Source organism: Papaver somniferum, chromosome 4 (genome assembly GCF_003573695.1).
Source record: "Papaver somniferum cultivar HN1 chromosome 4, ASM357369v1, whole genome shotgun sequence".
Taxonomy (NCBI): domain Eukaryota; kingdom Viridiplantae; phylum Streptophyta; class Magnoliopsida; order Ranunculales; family Papaveraceae; genus Papaver; species Papaver somniferum.
The window spans coordinates 161,304,573-161,325,184 of NC_039361.1; the positions used below are offsets into that span (position 1 = coordinate 161,304,573).

The window sequence follows — 20,612 nt, forward strand, 5'->3', positions numbered from 1 at the left end:
ATTTTATTGACGGATTGCCAACATCTAATCGTAAAACCTCTATACTTGTCATAGTGGATCGCTTATCCAAATATGCTCATTTCATTGCGCTGTCTCATCCGTATACCGCTGCTACTATTGCTGATATCTTTATTCGTGATGTTTACGTCTCCACGGCATGCCACGGACAATAGTGAGTGACCGTGATCCTATATTTTTGAGTAATTTTTGGGATGCCTATTTCTCTTTAAAAGACACTCAATTGTGTAAAAGTTCTGCGTATCATCCTCAAACGGATGGACAAACAGAGGTTACCAACAGAACTTTAGAGAGCTACCTGCGTTGTTTTGCTGGAACAAAACCTCATGAATGGTCTAAATGGTTGCCATGGGCAGAATGGTGGTATAACACGACTTATCACTCAGCAATAAGAATGACTCCTTTTGAAGCTGTTTACAGTCGTCCTCCTCCTACGATTTCAACCTACCTTCCAGGTTCTACACTGGTTAATGCAGTTGATATTAGCTTAAGAGCTAGGGACCGCACTCTACAAATCCTGAAGACCCATTTAAGGGATACACAAGCTAGAATGAAAACTTACGCTGATGCTCATCGTACAGATCGAAGTTTTGCAGTAAATGATTGGGTTTATCTTCGTTTACAACCATATCGTCAGGCCACTGTAGCTTCCCAATCATTTTCAAAGCTTTCACCACGATTTTATGGTCCTTTTCGCATCCTTGAAAAGATTGGACCGGTTGCTTATAAGCTGGAATTGCCATCTCCTAGTCGTATTCACCCTGTTTTTCATGTTTCTGCCTTGAAATTGAAAATAGGTTCTACTGTTGCTGTTGATGCTAGTCTGCCAACTAATGTTGATAATTTCCAATGGGAACCAGAGGCAATTTTAGATCGTAAGATGTTTAAAAAGAACAACCATGCAGGAACTCGTTGGCTTATCAAGTGGAAAGATCATTCAAAGGAAGAAGCTACTTGGGAGGATGCAGATGATCTCCTTATTCGTTTTCCAGAGTTTGCAGCTTGAGGACAAGCCGTGTTTGAAGGGGGATGGGATGTTGGGATACCGACATCATTATTATCTTTCCTTATTGCTATAGGTTATTACTTTCCTAGTTTAATTCTATTCCTTAAAGATTACTGTTGCTTGTTTTTTAGTGTTCTTATTTTTAGAAGTCAGTAACACTATATATACTCATCTCTAGAGTTGTGTAAGACATTCAATCCAGATTAATCAGTTACGTTTCTTTAAAACTGGTGGCTAATCCCCAACTCAAAAATTGAATTTTTATCATTAGGGTTCTATTAATTGGTGCTGAATCCTATCAATCGCTGTGGCTTTGGTTATTTTACTCTCCAAATCAGGCTCATCTGGAGTCTCCATATTCGGCACTCCTCCACCAACTTGATTTGATTATCGGCTAGGTCTAAATCGGGAAACTTGCTGAATCGGTATCCTGCTCTTGAGTTTTTCGATTCTCATTTATATTACTGGTATAGAGTTTAGTATTTCCTTTCCCATTTTCTATTTTTTAAGCTCGTAATGTTGCTTTCTTACTTCTACTGGTGAAGAAATCAGGAAAAGTGATGTACTGATCCACAAAACAGTAATATAAACTGAGAAACTCTTGTTGTTACTGATACTGTTAGTAAATGAATAGATTCAGATTTTCAGTCAGAAAATTGTGTTTGATTTTATTTTCTGCTATGATAATTCAGGGCTTGATTACCCATTTTATGAAATGCTGAAATATTGCATTATAATGGTGTGAATTACTCTATTGAAGATGCAAGGGGCAAAGCGCCCCTTCAATTGTATGTGTAGGATTGAAGATATCAGAGTTGTATAAATGTCTGTATAAAAGTGTACCAAAACTTCCCCCACCACAAACTGATATGGCATTACAATTGTGGATGCCTTCGCTTAGCACGAAAACCCCATTCATGTTTGTTTCCGGGTTTCTCAAAGTTAAATTCGTTATCCTTCTATGGTTCTGAATCGAGTTTGGCTGGACCAGAAAATCTAGTGAGTATAATAGGAAGACCACTACATCTTGTCTGAAAGTAGAAGAGCAAAATGTTAGTGAATCTGAAACTAAGTGGGGAAAAGTATTGGCTGTGTTTTTCTATATGGATAGTGTTCTTTGTGATCTTGAAGAACCATCTCGAATGGCTGGGGTTGATTAATTCGTGGAAATGGGAGCGGACGTTACCACTGAAGAATTTGTACCTCTTATTTGGAACTGGTAAATCTCCTCTGCATACTCAATAGTTTCATTAAAGTGATTTTTTTTCCTTTGTCTGTAGGTTTTGAATGGAGATGCTATGTTTCGTTGAATGGACTATCAGGGGAACCAAATTTTCTAGGAGGTGTTGCTTATCTAAAGGGAGTTGAGGGATTTGATACTGAGGTGCCAAAGAAACAGTTTCTTTTTTGAAATATCTTAGTAAGCTAATTAATTTATCATCCATCCAAAACTCATTTCAAATTGCAAAGGAAATGAAATTTGAGTGTTGTATCAGATCATTTTGTTCATTGACTTGCTGTCAACATTATGAATATTTAAAACGTCCTGCAATTACGAAATTCGTTCATGGCTTGTATACATTGCTTAGACCAATAGGTGACTTATACTTGCTATGCTTCAGTTTCAGTGTAAAAAAAATGGCCTGAAAGTAGCCGTATGTAATGGTCATATTGTGTAGTTTATTCTCTTTGAATATCTTGTTTCATCCATCAATACTGGCATGCTGGAAGATATACATTTTGCGGTAATTCTAAATAGTTTATAATGATTAATGGTTTATTGTGTTCTGGAAGTAAATACTTTCTTTTCCAGAAACTGGTTACTGATTTACATTTTGATTATTTGATGTGTTACGCTTTAGCTGGTTCACTTGTATACAAGTTTAACAATGTTTCTTGTGTCGCAATGAGGTCTAATAAAGAGATAAAGACTGCAGATGCAGCTTTAGATTGCTCAGTTGTCTGCCAATACCAACGGCATTACTAATTGTAATCTGTTTGTGCAGTTAAGGTTATTTACATTTTCTTCACTTTGAAGTCTAATAATAGAAAATGGTTGCAGATGAGGTGATGCAAAATGCCCAGTATGCTACTTCTGTGCTTCAAACTTCCCTGGAATGTCTCAAGATAACATGGAAGGTGTTTCATCTACGGATATGCAATCTACCAAGTAGGAAATTCTTGTTGTTGCAGGGTAAGAAAGATTCAACCACGTAACTTCTGTTGGATTGGTAGTTATAATGAATCATACAAAAGGTGCTTAGTTGTTTAGTTCATTGAAATAGATATGATTTGATTTACACGAAGTTTCTCCGAGTTCTCCTAGCAAACACAATGAACATTTAATTTTTCGATTTTAAACTGGTAGATAAATGAAGACAACCAATATGTTAACTTTTAGAGGTTTTAGCATTACCAAGCTTCAGTAGTTGAATATCTTGAAGCTGCAGAATTCACCTACCGACAGTTTCAGAGTTCTTGGCGAAATATCTTGAAGTGTGCAAGTCTGAGTATTGCTATGTCTTGTTTCTCTTTTACAGTCACCAATTGGGGAAGTATCTTGAAGTACACACATATCTAAATTCAGTCTCTTAAGTCTCATTACTGCACAATTAGCTCTGGATGTATTGTTTTTTAAATTTGGAAGCCTTTTGGATGTGCATTTAGGGTTGGGGTAAGGACGAGAGTTCTTAGCTTTTGTGCAGTTCGGGGAATGCTTAAGCAAACTCTTATTTATTTTTTGAGGAGAGTTCTTAGCTTTTGTGCAAACTCTTGATGAAAAGTGCATAATTACTAGTTTTTTTAAGTTCGCTTCTGTTTTCTACATCTTTGGATTCGTAGTGATGATAATGCTTGGCTAGAGAGCTCGAGTGACATGGTCATGGAAAGTCAATACTGAGCTTGAGTGACATGGTCATGGAAAGTCAATACTGGTATGCCATAATGCTTTATTTGGTCAGTGATGGTGATTTTCTTTTCTGCAGCTCTACAACTGTAAATGAAATGCTTGGCAAACAGAATTAGTGTTCTCTTACTTGTCAACTTTGTTACAGGAGGTTGTTACCACGTCTACCATCTGATGACCATTATCCAATAATGGCCCATTTTTATGATGATGTGGCAACATAACCGCTTCATTTTCTTATCGGCTTAATTAGCCGAGCTGAGAGATTAAGATTTGTTCCGGAACAAAAACACGACCTTAACGATAACAACCTTTTCCTTTCCTCTGCTGAATGAGGAGCTACCCCTTCAAAAAAGAAAAAGAAATATGAGGAGCTACCGAAGAAGACGGTGAAAATATACAGAAATGATTAAGCTACCGAGAATGAATCCCGATGCCAAATCCGGCAAGAGAGAAGAAAACTGGTGGGGCCTAAACCAATCCCTATTGTCTCCGGTGGGCCCAGGCCTGTGTGTATTGGGAACACATGTCGGGATTTAAAATCGGTGGTTCTATCATTCCTCGAAAATGTATGGGAAAACTTTAATTTTTGTTTCGGAGATGTTAGATATACCGCGGAAATACACCGTGAAATTCTGTGTGAGAGAAAAAAAAGATAATGGATCCACCTTTGATCCCACCACCTGCAAATCTCCTGCCAGCCCTTGGATTTCTTTGCTGTTGCGGATCGTGATTCACACCTTCGAAAAAGAAAGAAATCTGACTCGGCTAATGGAGGCATGGAGCCGAAAAGGAAGTGGTTATGCTGCCACATCATCCTAAATATGGGCCAGTAAAGGGCACCTGGCAAACAAAACCCGCGCCCATATAATTCTAGGCTCCAGAATCAATGAATTTTCCCGCTATTCTCAATGTATCACTCGAGCAGCAGTTAACCATAGTAAACTTTAGTCTCAAAAATCAAAACCTCTCTCAACAAAATCAAAGCCTTAACTGAAAATCACATCATAGTAGAGAGTAGAAGAAGGAGAAGGAGGAGTATTCAAGGTCATGGCGATCATTAGCAGGTCTTCTTCTTTTCCTTGTAAATGCCGTTATTTAATTAGGGTTTATAAATGATGATTTAATTGCTTTCTGGATAGTTTTTTTTTTTTTTCTGTTCAAATTATTTACTTATTACTTGCGAAAACATGAGCAGACTTGGGAAGTGACTCATAATCAAATTTAGGGTTAAAAATAATCAAGTTTGAGTAACTGATTGTTTGTTTGATTCAGAAGTTTTTTTTCTTAGCAAGTGACTAATACTAATTAAACCCTAAAAATTCTTATTGTTTTGTTTTTAATTTTCTTTTGGATTTTTGTTGTTTTTACTGGAAAATAAAAAAAAAATTATTTGTCTTACTCTCTATGTTTTGAGAGGTTTTTGTTCTCGGAACAGGCAACTTTACTAGAGGTTTTTTTTTTGGATTTTGATTTTTAAGGACTTGGTGTGTTTTGGAAAAGAAGTTGAAAGCATAATATTGTTGGTACGGGTTGCAGAACATGAAATTGTGTAGATGCACAGCATTTTGATTTGCTCGTTCAATAAGCTTATCAGATATTTGGTACATTGTATAAAAACAGTATAAAATTTGAAAGGTCACCAAGTTATCCCTAAGAAGTATTTCCATACCATGAATTGTCATGCATAATCTAGCATGTGGGTGTGAAAGGTTCAAGAATCTTGCATATGTGGCCAAGCCATGTTTCTCGAGGTCTGAAATGTCTACTCGAGTGACATGCTTCGCATAGAAATGCATTTGCTTTATGTTCTTATATCTTCTTTATTTCAGATATTTTTGTTTTGAAATGTGTATGCAGAGATGAGAATGGAGATGAAGTTGAAGGTGGCGGTCAAGCGGTTGAAATGGCACGTTCTAGTTATTACAAATATAAACCTCCTGAGAAAGATTTGATTGATTTGGTGTTCTCTTGGACTCTCGAGGATATATCTAGTGAAGAATAAAGATCAGGTCTGTCTCTGTCTCTCCTAATCTTCATAAAAACGTGTGTCCACATGCAAAATTTGGAGATTTTTCTGCTTATTAAACTATCATGTTTACAGTGTTTACACCGCCTTATTGGGTTGATATCAGTTAGGAATATCGCTCACCATGTAGATAATCCACACTGAAAATTGCATTACTCTAAAATTTTCAATTCCCCGTGAAGTATGTGATTTATTGCGCATTAGTTATAGACCAACATTTGCTGGACTCATAACTAGAACATGATATTCGAATGAAAACTGTCATTCATGCACCATTTTCTTAAAGCAGGCCCCAGATTAACAATTTATTAATCAAAGAATATGAAAAACAGAAAGGAGGGGGGCTATCAATCATGCACCATAGCTATATTATGGCTTTGAATCCTAATCCTACTCCACAGGATCGAGCTATGATCCTATGATAAACGCAGCTCATGGGCCCACGTAGAGAGCATCCAATGGCTGATCTGCGGAATATATTCCTAGACTTGCCAATTTCCGAGACATGCCTGATTTGAGTGTGTTTGAACTTTGAAGTATTAGGAGGACATTTGAATATCTTGATATGTAGATCAGGTTCGCCTTAAAGAAGCTATCCCTGGTACGTGGTAATATTTGCACTCATTAGTGTTTTATTATTTGAACGTTTAGTACAATGATCCCGTTCCGAAAATAATTCAAAGAGGTTTAGAATACATAGATTAAGCTATTCAAGTGATATGATAGGCAATGTCTACTATAATACTTTCTCTTCCTGTGTCAACTGGTGTTCTTATATTCCTTAGTAACTTCCTTAGTTGTGGATGTCAAAGCTTGTCAAGTACCATCAATTAACTTGCTCCAACAGCAAGTTTTCCTGATTTTGTACTAGTGATTGTGGTTTGTGGGATCTAATTATTGCCTGGTTGAATGCTTCCTAATTATAACAATCAATCCTTTACTGCTTTGGTGCTAAACTAACTTTTTTGATCTCTTCGTTCTGAAATCTGAATTTAGCAACTTTCTATATTGTGTAGGTGGAAAAGATCCCTGACCGTTTCCGGTCAGTGGAGGAGTACCTTGGTTCTTACACGTTACCGTTGATTGAGGAAACTCGTTCTGAGTTGTTTTCGAGTACGGAGGTGTTGCATGATGCACCATTTGCTGAAGTAATCTCAGTGAAGGAGTCTGGGCCACATGGTTCATTTCTGTATGAGCTTGAATTTGATTCTTGGAGGAACATAAACAATGGCACTGGCAAAGAGCCATACTCTCCAAAATGTGGTGACCTTTTTGTTCTGTCTGATGTGGTACCTGAAATTGCCTCGGACTTGAAGCAGTGCGTAAGGATATGTACCTTTGCTTTAGTCATGAAAGATACTAAGGCGTCTAATGCTGCAGAAGAAGGTAAAATATCTAGTTATTTGGAGTTCCGGACTTCGAAGTTTGTTGAGGCTAGAGACGGTATGCAGAACTCAGTCTTTGCTGTGTTTCTGGTTAATCTGACAAAAAAAATTAGAATTTGGAGAGCATCACACATGTCTGGGAACTTACAGATCATTAAGGAAGTTTTGTGCTCCAATTCCAGGGTAAGAACTATTAATTACTTATTAGATATCACTTGTTTTTAAACAATGACTTGATTTTTGTTGTTGCAAGAACTGTATATGGTGTAGAATCGAAACCTTTCAAATTGATGGGTCTTTAGGGTTCATGTTGTTTCTTTGCCTAAAGCTTTGCAATCCTATGTTTATTTCGTGGTTCCAACTTCTGCTTCCTTCGAAAGAAAGAGAATGCATAAGTACGATGGTTACTATAACTGGGACTGGGTGTAGAACATAACTATAGGTTTTGACTATCGTATTGCAGGTTGAAGAAATCTGTAACTTTTGTTCTTCACAAGATGATAGCACCTGGGATGAACAACTTGGCCGCAGGTTATCATTAGTCCTTGATGGGTCCCAAACAACTGCAGTACGTCGTTCTATATCGTTAGCGCTGTGCAATCACAAGTCTTCCATTAAACTTATTTGGGGCCCTCCTGGGACTGGGAAAACTAAAACTCTCAGTATCTTGTTGTATACCCTCTTAAGTAAGAGCTGTAGAACACTTGCATGTGCTCCAACAAATGTTGCAGTTAAGGAAGTGGCCTTGCGCGTCCTAAAGCTTGTTAAAGATCCTCACCACATGGATCCAGGACAAGATGAGTTATTATGTTCACTGGGAGATTTGCTCTTATTTGGAAGTAGGGATCGTTTGGAAGTTTTTGATGATCTTGAGGAGATTTATTTGGATCATCATGTGGACAGGCTGGTAGAATGTTTTGCGCCACATAACAGTTGGAAGAAATGCTTTAAAACCATGATAAAATTCCTTGAAGATTGTGTTGCTCAATATCATTTATTGGAGAATGAATCAGCTGGCGAGGCTAAAACTAATGTCAACAGCGATTCCACCCCTGTAGTTCCTAGTTCATTTCTTGGGTTCATCAAAGACAAGTACACAGCCATAGTTTCTCCGCTGAGAAGATGTGTAAGTGATTTATGCACCCATCTTCCAAAAAGACTTCTATTGCAGCATAATTTTGAGAGCATGGTATGTCTTCTTAATTTGCTTGATTCTTTTGGAACTCTTCTGTCTAAAAGTATGCTAATGACCAAGAAATAGAGACACTCTTTACACATGGAGAAGTTGTTCATTCCTACAGTAAGCATGAGGGTGAAGCATATGTCTGGTACTTCCGTTAAGCTGTACAAGATTAGAAATGAATGGGTTGATGCTTTAATATCTCTTTGTCAGTCTCTTGCTCCTGTCCTTCCAGAGAGTATGAACAGAAGTTTGGTATGGCAGTTTTGCTTTCAATCTGCCCCGCTCATCTTCTGCACAGCGTCTAGCTCATATGCTTTGCATAGAGTAGAAATTGATCCGCTGAACTTGTTGGTTATTGATGAAGCTGCTCAGTTAAGAGAGTGTGAATCAGCGATACCCATGCAAATTAAAGGCATACGGCATGCTATTCTAATTGGTGACGAGTGTCAGCTTCCTGCAATGGTTGCTAGCAAGGTAAATATTCGCCGACTGCCTATCTTAAGTTATTATTTGAAGAAAATGTAAGTCACATCAAAGTTTGTGCAAATAGCCTTTAGAAAGTGCTCCTCACAGGAATTGCTTAGATATGATGTATTAACTCTCTTAAAGCTTTCTTGTTTAGGTTTCTGATGACGCTGGGTTCGGAAGAAGTCTTTTACATGTGGCAGCATGGGCTGTCAAGGTGTTTTTTTTTAGCTTTACTCCAACCCCTGTTTGTGAATCTCTCTTTCCATTCTTGCTTTTCTTTCAAGTAATCATAATGAAGGTTTACTTTTACAGCATGGGATGACACAAGAGAGAAGCTAACGATTGGAATAATATCACCATATGCTGCTCAAGTAGCTGCAATTCAAGAGAAACTTGGGCACAAATATGAGAAGCTTGAATACTTTGCTGTGAGGGTGAAGTCTATTGATGGTTTCCAGGGTGGCGAAGAGGATATCATAATAATCTCTACAGTCAGATCTAACAGTGAAGGATCTATTGGATTCCTATCTAATCTTCAGCGAACTAATGTTGCTTTGACTAGGGCACGGTAAACTAGTGGCTTCAGTCAATAATATATTTCCAACCAGGTAATAAGTATTACGAGGGTATGTGATGTCGTGACTTTGTTTACTTGCTGTCTCTGTTATCATGCAGGCAATATCTTTGGATTTTGGGTGATGGGACAACTCTGTTGAGAAGTGGATCTTGTTGGAACGCATTAGTTTCTGATGCCAAAGATCGGCATTGTTTCTTTAATGCTGGTGAAGATAGAGACCTATCTAAAGCAGCATTGAAAGCCAAGAAAGAACTGGATCAGTTAGATGCGTTATTGAATGGAGATAGCATACTCTTCAAAACTGCAAAGTGGAAGGTAGAATGCTGAATGGTCAGAGCAAGCGTTCTTTTAATTTTTATTTGTACTCCATACTTTTTTAGAATACTGAACCTTACTCAGCTTTGATGTTCTCGTCGTCTTGATTTCTGCAGGTTTTGTTTAGTGATAACTTTAGGAAGTCATTTGTGAGATTGAAATCATTTCAGACCCAAAAATCTGTTATCAATTTGTTGCTTAAGCTTTCCAATGGCTGGAGCCCAAAGAAGGTAGACCCTGTTTGTGGAAACTCCTTGCAGCTTGTGAAACAGTTTAAGGTTGGGCGACTTTATGTCATTTCTGCTGTCGATATTATGAAGTATTCAAGCTATGTCCAAGTATTGAAGATATGGGACATCTTGCCTCTGGAAGAGATGCCAAAACTTGTTAAGCGTCTTGATACATCTTTAGTATGTACACAGACGATTTCGTCAACCGCTGTAAAGAGAAAAAAGCTGATGGGTATGTTTGTAATGATGCTCTTAATATTACCAGTCTGGTGATAGTTTGATTGATGGTTCCGTTCTGCTCACCTGCAATTTGGATGGTGAATAGGATTGAGTTTCATTTTTTACTCTCTCGATAACATCAGTTGTCCAGTTTCATGGGTTGTTAATTTTCTCTTTCTCTTTGTAGGGATATGGAACTGCCAGTGATCTGGAACCATGTAATGAAGTTGTTCAATACAATACAAGAACTGAGTTCTCTAGTGGCTCGAGTGTTGCAAAATTTGATGAAAGAAGCTATCTTGAAAACTCAAAAGTGAGAGTCTACTACTTTTGAAATTCTACTCTTTATCATCTGGTGTTGTGAGCCATTTGTTGTCTGGAAGTGATGGCAGAGAAATTGATCTTCCTTTTGAAATGACTGATCAAGAATTGGAGGTAGCTCTTTTTCCAAGAAGTAGTTTTATTCTTGGGAGATCTGGAACTGGGAAAACAACTATCTTAACCATGAAATGTTTCAAAAAGAGCAGCAACACTATTTCTCTTTAGAAGGACTGTCTGACGGTTATACAAGTTCTATGCCTGCTTCCCCAAGAAATTGGGTGAGAGAGGATCTTGGAGAGCCAAATGGAACCAACCTTCGGCAAATGTTCGTAACAGTCAGCCCTCAACTATGTACTGCTATCAAGAATCAAATATCTGATTTGAAAAGGTAAAAATATTCCCCCGATGTTGTCTTATGGCTAGCTTGTTTTTCAAATTATATTCCAACTCTTCAATTTTGCTTTCAAATTTTTAGAGATACATTTTGTGACGTCTGACAGTACACATGGATGTAGGGATCGCGTTGCAATTATATTCATAGACGAACTCGTGGTTCTAAAACCTTTTACCTACTAAAACTTGTTTGCAAATTATTGTTGAAAAGACATTGCATCTTCATATCCCCGAGAATATAATTAACAGTCTTCAAATCTTTCTCAATAGATAAGGAGATCAAAATTGGTATTAAACTAGAATAAAATAGTACCAAATTGCTCAAGAAATCGTATGTTCTCATAGGTCCAGAGCCCAGTAAGATAACATTCGTATCCTGCCAACTTGTGCCATCAATTCTAGCTTCTTATGGCCAAACCATTTTTGCCCTTATCAAAGTGCATTCTGTGTGTGGTTTTTCCTCGTTATATGTTTCTAAAGCTTATGGTGCATAGTATGTATAATAGAGGTTGCAAATCTATTAATTTACTGGTCTTAAAATAACTACTTATATGTTGTTATCTGCATATTGTAGAAGATAGGTTTTTTTGGTAATAATTGAGGAAGTATAGACCAATCTGTGTATGCTTATTCTATCACATCGTTTTTTTTCACAGTTTTATATGCGGTGGGAAATCTTCAGTTGAAAGTAAGTCTATTGATATGCATGACATCGATGATACAATTGAGTTCAGTAGCATCCCTGATTCTTTCATGAACCTACCACTTGATTGCTACCCACTTGTCATAACATTTCAGAAGTTCTTAATGATGCTTGACGGAAGTATGGAGAACTCGTATTTTGATAGATTCAATGATGTAAGGGAGTTTTGTGCGGGCAATACTGGAACAACTAGGACTTTTGCTTTAAATGCTTTTATTAGATCAAAGGAGGTAAATTACGATCGGTTTAATTCATTTTACTGGCCCCATTTTAACTGTCACTTGACCCGGAAACTCGACTCTTCAACTGTCTTTGTTGAGATAATGTCTCACATAAAGGGTGGCCTAACTGCTGCTTAATGGTGAGTTCAATTTTGCTGATTTAGTCATGGACCTTCATCGACGACTGAGAAAAGGGAGCTATCGGGGTGATCAAATGGATTTTGTGTATATCGATGAGGTCCAAGATTTAACCATGAGACAGGCTGCTCTTTTTAAGTATATATGCCAAAATTTTGGGGAAGGATTTGTTTTCTCGGGTGATACAGCTCAAACTATTGCAAGGGGTATTGAATTCCGATTCCAAGACATAAGATCTTTCTTTCACAATGAATTCATCTCAGAACCAGAAAGTGATTTTGAAGGGAGAGCAAAGGAGAAGGCACACTGTTCTCTATCTGATTATTTTCAATTGAATCAGAATTTCCGAACTCATGCAGGCATTCTGAAGCTGTCTCAGAGCGTAATAGAGCTTCTTTACCACTTCGTTCCCCTCTCTATTGATTCTTTAAGCCCTGAGAATAGCCTTGTCTATGGTGAAGCACCGGTTTTACTTGAATCTGTGAATGGCAAAAATGCAATTGGAACAATTTTTGGAAATAGTGGGAGTACTGGTGGGAGTTTGATTGGGTTTGGAGCAGAACAGGTTATTTTAGTGCGCGATGATTCTGTTAAGAAAGAAGTGTCTGGCCAAATTGGAAAGCAAGCCCTTGTGTTGACATTGGTCGAGTGCAAAGGCCTCGAGTTTCAGGTCAGTGAATGACTCTTTTTATATGTTGTATTTTTGGTTTCTGTGTTTCTTTAGTAAGTTTGGTTTAGTTGTCAGAGTTCGAACTGCACTATTTTGCTCTTTACTTAGGAAGTGGTAATATTCTCTGGGGCCAGCTGAGCACTTGAATTAGCAAATAACATATTCTCCAAGTCCTCTCCCTACAGTAGATATCAGCATCGCGGTCTGGTCTTGTTTTCGAATTTTACCTGCATAAAAATATGTGACTGGCGTTTGTGAAGTAGTCGGCATAATGTCGCCTATGGAGCACAGCCTAAGTGCATTCAGTGTGAACTCTGCATATTAATCTAGTTTTTTTACTGTTCGACTTTGTCCTCTTATAAAGCGTGCATTTTGATATTCTGTCATACATGTAGGATGTTCTGTTGTACAACTTTTTTGGAACATCTCCTTTAAAGAATCAGTGGCGAGTAATTTACGGATGTATGGGGGAACTAGATCTGTTTCACTGTAACGAACACGAATCATTTCCAAGTTTCTGCTTGTCTAAGCACAAAATTCTTTGTTCTGAACTGAAGCAACTATATGTGGCTCTTACTCGTGCTAGGCAGAGATTGTGGATCTATGATAATATAGACAAATTCTCGAAGCCTATATTTGATTACTGGAAGAAGTTGGGAGTCGTACAGGTTAGACATCTGGATGAGTCTCTTGCACAGACAATGCAAGTTGGGAGCAGCAAGGAAGAGTGGTGTTCTCGTGGTATCAAGGTCTAAACTGGAGCCCTTGCAATATATTCCACACATACATGCATGCATGTGCCCTTAGTATTCTTTTCCCAAATTTCCAGTTCTTCGGCAATATTCCAATATTGAATTTGGCAGTCATATGTTTTGTCCTTTTATATAACTATCCAGCTATTTAATGAGGGTAATTTTGAGATGGCGACACTGTGTTTTGAAAGAGCTGGAGATTCATACAAAGAGAAATGGGCAAAAGCTGCTGGACTTAGAGCTGCTGCTAACCGAATGGATGGTTCTAATTCTGAACTGGCTCGGGTTTCTCTGACAGAGGCTGCTGAGATTTTTGAAACAATTGGAAAGTTTGGGATTGCTGCAAAATGCTTTATTCAGTTAAAGAAGTACAAAAGGGCAGGTTTGGACTATCTATATTTTATCTTAAGGAAATCTCCAATTCAATTAAAATATTAATCTCCCACTAAGAAAAACTATTATAACTAAGTACCCGGAATATAAACTTAAGCCACAGAAATTTAAAAAACAAAAAAGAATATCCCTCCGGAAACCACCTAAATTCCTAGGTTGGAAGAACCCTTTTTTTTTTTGAATTGGTCAAAGAAACCTTTTTTTGGAAGAAACCACCTAAACTCCGGAAACAAATTTGATTCTGTAAAATGTCCTGCCCATTTCCACAAACTCGTTAGAAAAAGAATCAGTGCCTTGACCCGGGGAGTAGGTATTGAGTTAGCACGCTCTGAATGCTCTAGGATATGTGGCTCAGTACGAAGCGCTATGACTTTTTAATCAGAATTTTTTTGGGGGTATGTTCAGTTTACGTATTATTCTTGCAGCTAAAAGGCCTGGTTTGTTTCATTCAAGTTGCAATTTTATTAATTTGTTTTTGTGTCTGTGTTTGCAAGGATTGTTCAAGGCAAGTACTCTTGTATGCGCAGCTTTAAGTTTTAGTCCTCCAGGAAGTTAAATGATGTTAACCTGATTCTACATAATATATAGACTATATTAAAAAGAAGATGCTATATAGGATAATAGTTAGACAAACTCCTTATGAGGCTATCAAATTCAAACTAGGTCTGAAAAATTCACTAGGCATCGATCCAGTCGATTTAATGATTCTAACTTCAAATTTATTTATTTATTATCTTTTTAGGTTTGCTTTATCTGAATAATTATGAGGAATCAAAGCTACGGGATGCAGCTGATTGTTTTTCTCTTGCTGAATGTTGGTCTATTGCGGCCGAAGTGTATTATAGGGCCAACTGCGTGTTGAAGTGCCTGACTGTTTGCACCAAAGGAAATCTTTTTGAAGCAGGGCTTCAATTCATAGAGAAATGGCAAGCAGATAAAGCCTCCGATTGTGATGCAGCTGAAATTCAAGTGCTGAAAGAATTGAAACAAGAGTTCCTGGAGAGATGTGCATCTCACTATCATCAAATTGAAGATACAAAAAGTATGATGAAGTTTGTTCGATCTTTTAACTCATTGGACTTGATGCGGATTTTCTTGGAAACTCGTAGTTATCTTGAGGAGCTCGTGGTTTTGGAGGTCGAGTTTGGCAATTGTCTGGAGGCTGCCAATTCTGCAAAACTTAGAGGAGATCTCCTTCTTGAAGCAGAAATACTGGAAAATGGTGGGTACTATGAAGAAGCATCAGGGACCCTTCTGCTGTATGTTCTTGTCAATTCTCTTTGGACAACAGGAAGCAAAGGTTGGCCCTTAAAGAAATTCTCTAACAAAGAGAAACTTTTGAAAAAATCAAAATTGATTGCGAAGACTAGAATGATCACTTTTACGAGCTAATTTGCCTGGAGGCTAGCTCATTATCAGAGAAAGATAGCAGCTTAGCAGAGATGGGAGATTTTTTGGCTACTTCCCAGAGACACGGTCATCTTGGAGCAGAAATTATGTATCTTCGGAAGATTCTTGATTCCCATCTTAAGGTAAAGCTTGCTAAATATGAACAGGATGAAATGGGGGTGTTGGATTCTATGAAACATGCAGCACTTATGATTTCTCGTAAGAGGGTCTCCGCTCAGACTTTAATATACTTCTGGAATACATGGAGGGAGAAGATTCTAAGCATATTGATGTACCTCGGTTCTATTGGAAATATACATGAAAAAGACTACAAGGACTATGAGGAGTTTTGTTCAAGTTACCTGGGTGTCTGCAAAACCGTACAAAATAGCAGTTTCATCTACATGTTGCTAAATGCGAATGCCTACTGGATGAAAGGCATCTGTCATAATCTCTTAGACGAAATGGGGAATTGGTTAGAATGGATGCTCACCAGTTTGTATCTGCTGCTCAGAGTTATTGGGTTTCTGAAGTCACTTGTCTTGGTATGAATGTGTTAGAGAAGCTTGACACCCTTTACCGGTTTTATGGTGGAAAATCTATGTTTAATCAGGGAGTGATGTCTCTTCACATACTTGAAATCACAAAGGGGCTCATGGAATCCAAGGTATTCGACCGAGAGGCTCCCAAGGCATTACTAGGATACTCAGCATCTTCTAAGCAGCGTTTTTTCGGAAGTATATGTCCTGCGGACTCAAAAATGATTTTTTCAGAAGATATGTTTAAGCTAAGAAAAACAGAGTTTTGTAGGGAAATTACCAAAGAAGTAATTATGGAAATAATCAGCACAAAAAAAAAGTTGTCTCTTGGGCGACTTTGGAAACTGGTGATGCTGATTTTTGTATATGGGAGTCTACCTGTTGAACTGTACCAGGTGATTGTAAACCATTTTGATCTGGACATATTCTGGGAATCCTTCTTTGAGCAGTTTAAAGACTGCATTGATTCAGGGATTGTGAGGTTATCATTTCTCTTGCAGATTAGAAAATCTTTGGGGAGAACCTGTCAGCCGAACTGGAGCAAAATGGCAAGTTATATTTCACCATTCCACTTTTCGTATCTTTTGGAACACTTACTTTATTTGGGAAGTTCTTGGAAACCTATCTATTTCACTACAAAGTCTTCTCTCCTGGAAACACTTACATGTGAGAACTGGAAACTGTACTCCAAATCTAAGTCAGAAACAGATATTAGCTTACAGGCAGAACTATGTTCTTTAGAAAGTTTTCTGTCGGGCTTTGCTCATCATATACTTTTGGGGAAGAAAGACACAGTGGAATGGTTTGAGAAAACTGATATTGCATCCAAGAGAAATTATCCTTCTCTTGTTTTAAGGTTATCTATCCTGGTTTGTCTAGTTTGTATCAATTCTAGAAACCGGTTTGGTCATCTCTATGAAATACTCATTGAAGATGAGATATCTTCTTTGCTCCCATTGGAATTTCGTAGGATCCTTAAGCTTGCAAAACCGTCGAAAAATCCCTTGTTTGAGAAAGTATCCAAGGAGGTTGATTATAATATGTTATCTAAATTATTCGCGGAGGTGCTTAAGACCATTGAGAATCCTATGGTGATTCTGTATTCTGGTAAAAAGCGTCCAGTCTTTTTCTATCTCGATGCCATATTCATAGACATGGAGTTGATTACGTGTAGAGAAGATATATTGAATATACTCTCTCTCAAGAGAACAGAATGTTTGAAGCAAGGTGCCAAAATTGGATCGGAGGCCCAACCGTTCATGGAGAATGGGGGTTACGAGACCATTTGGCGTGAAATAGACGTTTTTGCTGTTAATCATCTTGCACTGAAGGTTTGTTAAATGTAAAATTTGCTTCTTTTTATTTTGATTTGCATTATTAAAAGAGTGCCTCTAATGGTTTAGTTTCTTCCGTGTAGTTTAATATGGAGTTACTTATTCGTGTTCTCGTTGCTGGAGTTGCCAAATTGAATCTGAATGCATCTTCTAGCGCGGAAGATCATAGGTTTGTTACTGAAGCAGATATCATGATTAGCGAAGTAAAGCGCAACTTAACTGCTTTACGGGTTTCTGGAACGAGGTCAGTTTTGATGCACACTGAGTGTGTGTTTGCAGGCGTGTAAGATGATTTTTTTGCCTGGGAAACTTCTAATCTTTTCATGTTTATGTTATGTTTCAGCCAGGAGAATATCCAGCTCATCCTGGATAGATTTGGTATACTTCATCAAAAGTCGCAAACAATGGATATAAGATTAAGACACCAATCAGATTCTTTCTTCTCAATGCTTGCGACTCCAAATACTTCTCAGGTCCGTTTGATGTCAATGATGAAACATAGCGAATTGAAGGAAAGATCAAGAATGGAAAAAGACATGAAGGGGAAAGGCAAAAGGAATTAATATACTAGTATTTGGTCTTTCGTCACATTCTGTTCATCCACAATTGCTTACTTTTGTATGTATATATTGCACATTAGCAGAGTCTAGCATATCAGTTGTTAAGTATTTAAACAGAAAAGTTGGTACTTTGGTTAGAGGACAGGGTTCGGTTTAGGTGGTGCATTTGGTGTGGGAGCCAATGCAGGTGGTACCTGATTTTGTACTTTTTGTAATATGAAGAAAATCTACGGTCTGTCCTGCAAATGTTACCACTAATCTGGAATAAATGATACTCTGAGTCTCTCTGATGGACCATTTTCAAGAAAAATCATCATGGATTCGCAGCATTTTTGCAACCAGTTTGGAGCGCATAGCATCCTTAAAGATCATCTCACATTTCTAATTTCAGTTCTACTACCAATCAGGAGGGGATATCCAAGAGGCTCTTTGACAAGTTTAAGTGATTACTAGGACTTTTTTATAGAAATGTTAATATCAGCTATACAGTCGTAATAGGCAAAATAACTTGCTGAAAACTAGAAAACAAGTAAAGCTGTGAGGGATATGCTCTCATGGAATTCGCAAATTACAGATTTGCCGATTTTGCTCCGGATTATCAAATCACAAAAATGGGGGGACGGAGCCGAGGATTGACTAACCCGAGCTATAACCCCTCCTAAAATCTACTCTATTTCCTTCTATTTTTCATGCTTAGCCTACTAAATATATTAACGTTAATGCTATTTTGCTTCCTAATCTCCACCTCCATATTCTCCTCCCTACAGTCTAAACCCCACACTAGGAGAATGGTGAACCCCACCTGAACCTGAATGCGGATCTCGATATGGATGTGGGAGCCAACTAGCATTTCCGATATATTAACATCCACCAACGTTTCTAACTTTTTTTATAATATTTATTTTAGCACCCCTAAATATTTTTTGCTAGTTCCTCCGTTGCAAAAATGAATGACAAATGTATGTACTTTGCTCGAGTAAAGGAAGCTCTGCAACGTCATCTTGACGTATGCACTCAAATCTTTTCCATGTTCTCTGAAACTCACCCGAGAAGCGATCTTACTAGCATTCATCAATTGTTTCTTCTCCTTGTGATTCTCATTAGCAGTTATATACTGTTCTTATTTCTCATTATAGCATCAGATAGAAAATCTCTACTAAACAAAAACAATTCAAACAGAAATATCTGCAAGCACCCTTTAAACAACCTCAAAATAAAAAGAATATAGTTCATCAAGTTCTACATAGAAAATTTCCAAACCTGCACTCAGCATTACAACACAAATTTTCTTTCAAACCCTCAAAATCCCAAAGTTCCAAAATATCAACTTAACAACCCTGATCCATACCCCAAAACACAAAAACCTTATCAAACTTTATAAATTTAAACCAAAAAGACTTCCTGAATACCATCACCTATTCACATCACCATCATCACCAGAAAGGAAAAAAGCCGACCGAAGTTCCAAACAGCAAAAAAGGAGACTTACCATCACCTGCATCAGAATTAAAAAGGATAGGAACAACAACAAGTACCTGAAAAGCTGTTTTGTAAAAAACTTGTTGACCGTTTTCAAGCTCTATGCGAAACCTGAAAATCTAGCTTCTCCAGATTACTTTGAAGAGACTACCAAAGTCTTCTTCATCAGTGTCCCATCCCTCTTCCTCATATCGCTCACTTTCATCGCTATCTGATGGAGCCGGAGAAGTTCCACTGTATGATGAAGACTCTTCACTGCCCTCATCTTCCTCTTCAATATCCTCTTCATCAGACTTGGCTTCTTGCATCTCCGCATCCCATCTCCCGGGTTCACCTTTCTCTGGTTCTCCTTCATTCATGGTCCGTGCAAAGATCTTGGGATTGGAAAGTTCATACTCAAATCTGCTCCGCACCTTTCTCTCATGATACTTCTCCATCATTTCCTTATCTGCTGCAGCATCTGAGTCTAGATCACTGGTATCGACCTCCTCCATTTCATACTCGAACCCATCCGAAGCCTCGGAATCGCTTTCTGTTGCACTCCCATATTTTAGTGCTTTGGCATGCTTCTCTGCGCACTCTTCATCCTTTCTTTCTCGCCTTGCAAAGTATTTTGGTCTCCATGCAGCATACAGATCTTCAATCCTCTCTTCTTCTCTCTGTCGAGCCCTTTCTTCCTCCTCCCTCTGATGAATCCGTTCACGAATTCGATGATCAATTTCAGACTGAACATCAACCCTCAATCTCTGTAATTTTTCAGTGCTTAATGACTGAAGAAGAAGCTTGACTTGTGCGTATTCCAGGGATACTGGTGGTTCAACGGGAAGCTCTTCCCCATCGACGTTTGGAGTATTCCGACCAGATGGATCAACCATTATCTAAATCTCTACCTTCTTAGTTAAACCTTTTGTTTTCTGTGAAACACTTAAAAGAAAATTACCTGGTCTATGATAATATCTAGGATAACAACCTTTTAAAGACCCAATTGCTCCTATTAGGTCAATTTATGGCGCTTGGTTAAGCGTCATGTCGCTTTGTTTTCCACGCCCACTCATAACCATGCGTCTTATTTTCACCATTCTGATCATAATTACCCTATCAAGACCTATTGTCAACACCTAAAAATTACTATAACCATTACTCCTTTTGGAACTGCCATTAAGGGAGGTTTTGGTAGGTTACCAAACTTTGCTGTGATTTTTTGGGGTCTAATCAAAATTTCATGTTTTATGCAGGTTAGAAGAAGGCAGCATCAGTTGAGAGACACCAATGTGGTTTGGGGCATGTCACCAGATGGGTTACTAGCTCAACTACCAAACCTATGCCTCCCACCAAAATACAACTTCCTAAACAAAACCACAAAGTTCAACACAATTTTTCCCTCC

The 20,612-nt window shown here is 38.0% G+C and overlaps 2 protein-coding genes across 3 annotated transcripts; both read left to right on the forward strand.

Annotated features, from left to right (window-relative positions):
* The first annotated feature begins 885 nt into the window (after nt 1–885).
* LOC113271778 lies at nt 886–8,977 on the forward strand. 2 transcript variants are annotated; one of them, XM_026521691.1, is made up of 8 exons: nt 886–1,097; nt 1,296–2,408; nt 3,087–3,218; nt 3,866–3,957; nt 4,078–4,996; nt 5,790–5,941; nt 6,975–7,526; nt 7,807–8,977. In XM_026521691.1, the coding sequence occupies exons 7-8, from the start codon at nt 7,308–7,310 to the stop codon at nt 8,602–8,604; spliced, it is 1,017 nt and encodes a 338-aa protein (XP_026377476.1). In that variant the 5' UTR covers nt 886–1,097; nt 1,296–2,408; nt 3,087–3,218; nt 3,866–3,957; nt 4,078–4,996; nt 5,790–5,941; nt 6,975–7,307; the 3' UTR covers nt 8,605–8,977. The 2 variants fall into 2 exon arrangements, with proteins under 2 accessions (XP_026377476.1, XP_026377477.1); XM_026521692.1 differs by lacking the exons at nt 886–1,097; nt 3,866–3,957; nt 4,078–4,996 and having other exon boundaries at nt 1,233–2,408.
* Nucleotides 8,978–10,548: 1,571 nt separating this feature from the next.
* On the forward strand, nt 10,549–18,058 carry LOC113271777 (TPR and ankyrin repeat-containing protein 1-like). The gene is made up of 8 exons (XM_026521690.1): nt 10,549–11,044; nt 11,706–11,737; nt 11,848–12,781; nt 13,177–13,530; nt 13,678–13,915; nt 14,669–17,185; nt 17,272–17,432; nt 17,532–18,058. Exons 3-6 carry the CDS (start codon nt 12,140–12,142, stop codon nt 15,316–15,318), a joined length of 1,884 nt encoding a protein of 627 aa, XP_026377475.1. The 5' UTR covers nt 10,549–11,044; nt 11,706–11,737; nt 11,848–12,139; the 3' UTR covers nt 15,319–17,185; nt 17,272–17,432; nt 17,532–18,058.
* Nucleotides 18,059–20,612: the final 2,554 nt, after the last annotated feature.